The following is a 5,973-nucleotide window of genomic DNA, read 5'->3' as shown; positions in this document are numbered from 1 at the left end:
GCACGACGTCGGGCGGCTGCAGGAACTGCGGGTCCACAGCCGGCCAGGGCTGGAGCAGCACGCCGGCGTCCCAGGCGTAGTGGGTGCAGAGCTTCCTGGGCACCAGCGCCAGGCCTGCAAGGTCAAGGCCAGAGGGTCACTGAGCGCACGCGAGGCTCCGGAGGCAGCACCACGGCTTTTCCGAGCCTACCAGCTGCTCCCCACTGACTCCGGCCCGGCTTATCCCCAGGCTACCGGCAGCTTTTTCTCACAGTGCCCGGAGCTGTGATGGATGGACACGCGTTCTAACCAGGCTGCTGGTCCAAGCTGGTCCCTGCAGTTCTGTCGGGGACGGAACGCCTCTGTGCTGAGAGTGGATCCCCAAACCCCGAGCTGCTGGCTTCCTCTCTGGGCCTGGACTACGGTGGTCTGAGGGCCCCACAGCTTCTCTCCCCCTCCAGGAGGCGTTCCCGCCAATCATGGCACTGGAGAGAGCTGACCGTGGCTCAGGGTGGGTCAGACACGCAGCGGCAGAGGAATGAACCCCCGAGTGCTTCCCGCTGCACCCTGAGCTGAGGCGCGGTGCCCAGGCGCGCCCTGCTCCGTCTACAGCCACAGGGCTGCAGGGCCAGCTGTCCGTGCCCGGGCTTTACCTGGGGCGCCCACAAAGGAAAGCTCTGATTTCGAAGCCTCTGCAGATCCCGTGAGCTCAGGTGATGCCCCCAAATGTGCAGGACGTACACACATAGAGAAACAGATGCCTGGGCATTACTTAAAAACACACACAGTCAACTTTCCTAATCTTATTCAAGCAGTCCTCTTCCCTATTGGTCTGTGACGTTTCTTTTACAGTATCTTATCCTAGAGATGGCTCGGGACTATTCACTGCGAAGCTACTTGACGTGCCTGTCTGCGAGGAGGTGGAAACTCGGCCTCAACGTGAATCCACACACCCTGCTGCCTTCGTAGGGAAAGCCTTGCCACCAAAAGCTGCGGCCGTCCTGTCTCCGCTGTGCGCTCAGTGACACCTGATGCACCTTCTAAGCACAGACTCCCTGTCTCGTCGAGGGCTGTGTGTGACTGACCGGCAGGGCCACGGGCCACTCTGAGCAGCGCTGGTCCGATTTACCCTGTTGACCTCGTCTTGATTCTTGCGTTAGTACCACGGGTGTCCCTGCCGCAGTGTTGTCTGTTTTCCTATCAGGCGCTCTTGCAACCCTGCGCTGTCCGTCCATCTCGGGGAAGCGACGGCCCCTCGGGTCGGCGATCGAGTGGTGGACAGGGCCGGTCCCTGAGCCCTGCTGGCCCCTGGGAGCTGGGGCTCCTGCGCTCGCCAACGAACCTGCTTTGCTTCTAACACATGTGCCTCCAGCAGAAGCAGGAAGTAGCTGCCCGCTTGTTCCTCAGAAGGGAGCCTATTGACACTCACGTCTAAGTAGAAGGCGGAGGTCACGGAGTGAGGTGGCCATGTCCTTATTTTAGCCGCTGGCCCAGGATGGCGGGTCCTGTGACCCAGCCGCACCGGGAAGAACTCAGGAACCTCCGCCAGGCGTCGCACAGGATGCTGCCCGATGGAAGGGCCTTGGCAGAAGCGGTTACAAGCTCCCCTGTGAGTGGACGAGGAAGCCCGGCCTTCCTGGAGCCACCCGGATGCGTATTAATAGCAGCCGGGCCCGCGAGTTTCCATATGGACGGAGTGGGCCGTCCTGCCAGCGAGGAACAGAAACCCCCCGGGTCCTATGCAGACTCTGCCTCCCGCTCTTTTTAGGGAAATAGAGGCCCCTGACGTTTGCACAGCAAATACAATGGTTTCTGTACGTCAGGCAGGTCAGGGCGAAGCTGGCCTCGGGGAAGCACGTGGAGAAAGTCCGAGCGCAGCTGGGAAGTGGCCGGCCTGGCACACAAGGCCGCCGCGCAGGGCTAGCCTGGCCCATGGCCCCCCCTCCGCCCCCCCGGGAGAGCTGTTGTCACTGACCTTCCTGGGAAATAACCGAATCAAGCCCCCTCCCACTCGGAGAGCTGGCGAGGTCGAGCCACCGGAAGAGAGTGCTGGGTGGTCATGGCTCCTGTGGACGCCAGGCCTCCCCGGGGCCAGCCTCAGGCCTGCCTCATACACACAAGGGGGGACGTGGGGACGCTGTGGCGTCTGACCCCCCGTGCCTCGTCCAGGCCTCGCCATGCCGAGGAAGTGGACAGGAAGTGAGGCCGCATCACTATAGCCTTTGCCCACAGAAGCCCTGCGTGCCCCTGGTAACAGACCCAATTTGTCAACACAGGTGTGTGCCTGGCGGCCTGTGGCTGAGGACACAGAACTGCAGGCTCAGCGAGTGTCAGCTGGGACCCTCGATGCCTGGGACCGGGACCCTCGGCTCAGAACAAGTGTTCACACCTGGGACCCTGGCACCCACCTGCCTGAGGTGCTCCCTTGGCTGGCATCAGCGTGTGGGACTGAGCTTCAGGACCTGGCTGAGACGTTCGGGCCCGTGTTCGTGCCGCTTCCTTGGGAAGAGGTCCCTCACGGGGATCAGAACTGCGTTGTTGGTGAAACTGTTTCCTGGCATCTCACACCTGCAGGCGCTTCCCAGCTGCGCTCAGACTTTCTCCGTGTGCTTCCCCAAGGCCACCGCCCCCCCGCCGCCCTGACCTGCGTGACGTACAGAAACCGTCGTATTTGCCGTGCAAATGCCAGCGGCTTCTGCTTCCCTAAAAAGAGTGGGAGGCTGAAACCCTGCATGGAACCTGGCGGGGGTTTCTGTTCCTCGCTGGCAGGATGGCCCCTTCCCATCTATATGGAAACGCTGTTGTTATTTTTATTTATTATTATTAATATTTTTAGAGAGAGTGGATGGGAGGGGGAGAGACAGAGAGAGAGAGAGAGAAACATCGATGTGAGAGATACATCAATTGGTTGCTTCCTGCACGTGTCCCGACTAGAGATCTAGACTGCAACGCAAGTACATGCCCTTGATCGGAATTGAACCTGTGACCTTTCAGTCCATGGGCTGATGATCTAACCCAGCGGTTCTCAACCTGTGGGTCGCCACCCTTTTGGGGGTCGAATGACCCTTTCATAGGGGTCGCCTAAGACCATCGGAAAACACATATATAATTACATATTGTTTCTGTGATTAATCACTATGCTTTAATTATGTTCAATTTGTAACAATGAAAATACATCCTGCATATCAGATATTTACATGACGATTCATAACAGTAGCAACATTACAGTTATGAAGTAGCAACGAAAATAATTTTATGGTTGGGGGTCACCACAACATGAGGAACTGTATTAAAGGGTCGCGGCATTAGGAAGGTTGAGAACCACTGATCTAACCACTGAGCAACCGGCCAGGGCTGTCTCTCGAATGCTGCTAGTTCTGACCTTTCCTTGCCTCCTTTGTCTTCACTCTTGGAACGTGTTCAACCCTCATGAAGTCCCTACAATTACCTCCTCAACTCCCTTTCCTTCTAAATCACTAACTCAGTGTCACTGAAAATCACAACCCCCCAGTCCAGGGCTCACAGAACCCATCACAGAACACCCCCCACCATGGTTGTCCCCTCACTTGGAGCCGGTCAGGACAGCACCCAATCACCACTTCCTCCTTGTGGTTCCCTGTCTCTTCGGCTCCGTTTGGTCTTTGAAAGACTGAATGACGTTTTTGGCAGCGTGTGTGGCCAACGGCACTTATTTCAGGAGCCGGTGCTTTCTGTGTGACTTCCGGGCCTCTGGTCGGCACACGTGGGAAGGGCCGCGGTGACGTCTGCTTCTTCTCAGAGGCCCCGGATAAAAGCACCGTGTCAACCCAGAATTCTAGGCGGCCCGTCTCCTGCGAAACGTCCCAGCGGTCACAGGAGACCACTGAACACAAGGTTTGGGGGCCCAGGGCCTGGGACCCACACAGCCACCCGCTCAGCACCTGTCACTTCATTTCCATTCCCACCAGGGGCCACTGCAGGGTTCAGCGCGGCCCTCCTGCACCTGCCAGGCCCGGGACTCGGGCGCTGCAGAGAAACACGCTGACGACCCTCGCTTTCCTAAGTGAACTGAGACTCGTTCGGGCAAGATGCTTTAGCGGCAAATAAATTCCATTCTTTTCCTTCTAACAAAGAAAAAGACTAAAACCTCATGCTATTTTACAAAATAGTTTCATATCATATTAAAATTACAAAAAATGGAGATGAGAAAAGGAAAAGAATAAAGAAGGTGGCTTAATGCAGAGAATGTTCAAATTATTATTTTTTAAATATTTTTTAAAATTGATTTCAGAGAGAAGAAGGGAGAGGGAGAGAGGCATAGAAACATCAATGATGAGAGAAAACTGATCGGCTGCCTCCTGTATGCCCCACACTGGGGATCGAACCCACAACCCGGGCATGTGCCCTGACCGGGAATAGGTCATGTCTCCTGGTTCATAGGGCGAGACATTCAACCACTGAGCCACGCCAGCTGGGCTCAAATTATTTCTTAAGAGGAGAAGATGCGGGTATTGCAGCGATGGCCTTTCAGAACCACCAGCAGGCCCTGTAAAACGTCCTCAACGAGCTGCCCCAAGACCGGAAAGCACAGGAAGCCCTGCCTTCGGCTGTCACCTGAGAGCAGGTCTTACGTTGAGGACACAGCCCACCTGCCTGTGCATCAGAATCACCAGGAGCCTTTAAAGCAGATTCTCCCACTCCAGAACCCAGAACCCGATCTCCAAGGGAGGGTGGAACAGAGGCGTCCACACGGAACCATCTGAGCCTCAGGAGGTCACACCGGCTGCAGTGCCCGGCTTAGGAATCAGGGGCCTGAATCGCAGCCTCAGTGAGTGCAGTTCAGATCTGCACTGTCCGTCCGGGGCCCCTTTCTCCATCTGTGAAGTGGGACTAACCATGAGTTTCTATCTTAAAAACATGACATGGGTCATGATGTGTGGGCGCCAGGAGGCAGGGTGATGGAGAGGAATGTTCTGTGGTGACATCACTATTCACACTGTTCCAAAGGGGGAGGTGTCTTCCCCTTTGGGCGGGGTGACCACAAAGCACCACTATTCCGAGCACAAGACGAGCACAGATGCCAAACCCGGGCCCCTGGCGCAGGACATCTGCGTCCCGCATCAGGTTCTGCAAGAGGCTCGAGCACGTTCTGGGGAGCAGTGACTGGGCGAGGATGCCCACCTACCTGCCCAGAGCTCGGAGGTTATGTGAGGGGCCATCGGGGCGGCCATCACCAGCAGGGCACACAGAGCGTCCTCGAACTCGGGGCTGTGGAGGACGACCCTCGGCGAAGCTTGCTGCGGGAGAGAAGAGAACACGGATGTAAGGCTGCGAAGGCACGTGGAATACGCACAGCAAGCAGGCCAGGACGTAGCTGATGTCCAGACACTCCGCAGGCTGGAAGCAGCCCTCTGGACCAGCCATGTTGGCTCTGGACCAAGAACTTTTCCCATTGATGACAGTATTAAAAACAGCTTCAGCAGTACCAACAAGTACACCACTCTTAACTGAGCACTCACTGCGCCCCCAGTCTGACGCCCACTCCTTCAGCTCTCACACGGCCCTCTGAGGGTGGCGTTCTGACCCCATGGGACAGCGGGAGCAGCTGAGGGTTAGAGGGGAGTCCTCTCCCTGGGCACATGGCTAATGTCTACCCCAGTTTTTATCCATCTTCTAATATGGCATGTTTAACTATACTAAAAGTGGCTAGCCTTAGGGAGTACAATCTATAAATCTCTTCCCCTGTTCTTAAAGGCTTGGAGAGGGCTTCATTATAAAAAGCATGTGTTAATAGTTTTAATAGTTAATAGTTTAAATGTGTTAATACTTTTTTTTTTTTCTTGTCCGACAACTAACCCCTTGCCCAAGCTCCATTTGTTGGAAGTCCTTGGCCTGGCAAGAAAAAGGACAGTCACTTGTCCCAAGACAATGAGACTGTCCTGCGAAGGCTGACTTCTATTCTCAGTGAGAGCAAACCCGACTGGTCTAAGTTAAAGGAATTAAAATGTTAATGAT

At 55.8% G+C, this 5,973-nt stretch overlaps 1 protein-coding gene across 1 annotated transcript in view; it reads right to left on the bottom strand.

Annotated features, from left to right (window-relative positions):
- LARS2 (leucyl-tRNA synthetase 2, mitochondrial) overlaps window positions 1-5,973 on the bottom strand; it is a 107,718-nt gene that overhangs the window by 1,974 nt on the left and 99,771 nt on the right. Inside the window, exons 19-20 of the mRNA XM_014530284.1 lie at window positions 5,144-5,255; window positions 5-114 (exon numbers count right to left, since the gene is read on the bottom strand). Coding sequence (XP_014385770.1) covers window positions 5-114; window positions 5,144-5,255 — 222 coding nt within the window. The remainder of the gene's footprint in view (window positions 1-4; window positions 115-5,143; window positions 5,256-5,973) is intronic.

This window comes from Myotis brandtii, unplaced genomic scaffold (assembly GCF_000412655.1).
Source record: "Myotis brandtii unplaced genomic scaffold, ASM41265v1 scaffold731, whole genome shotgun sequence".
Classification (NCBI taxonomy): domain Eukaryota; kingdom Metazoa; phylum Chordata; class Mammalia; order Chiroptera; family Vespertilionidae; genus Myotis; species Myotis brandtii.
The sequence above is the reverse complement of the archived record's forward strand: the minus strand, read 5'-3'. Positions and strand labels throughout refer to the sequence as shown.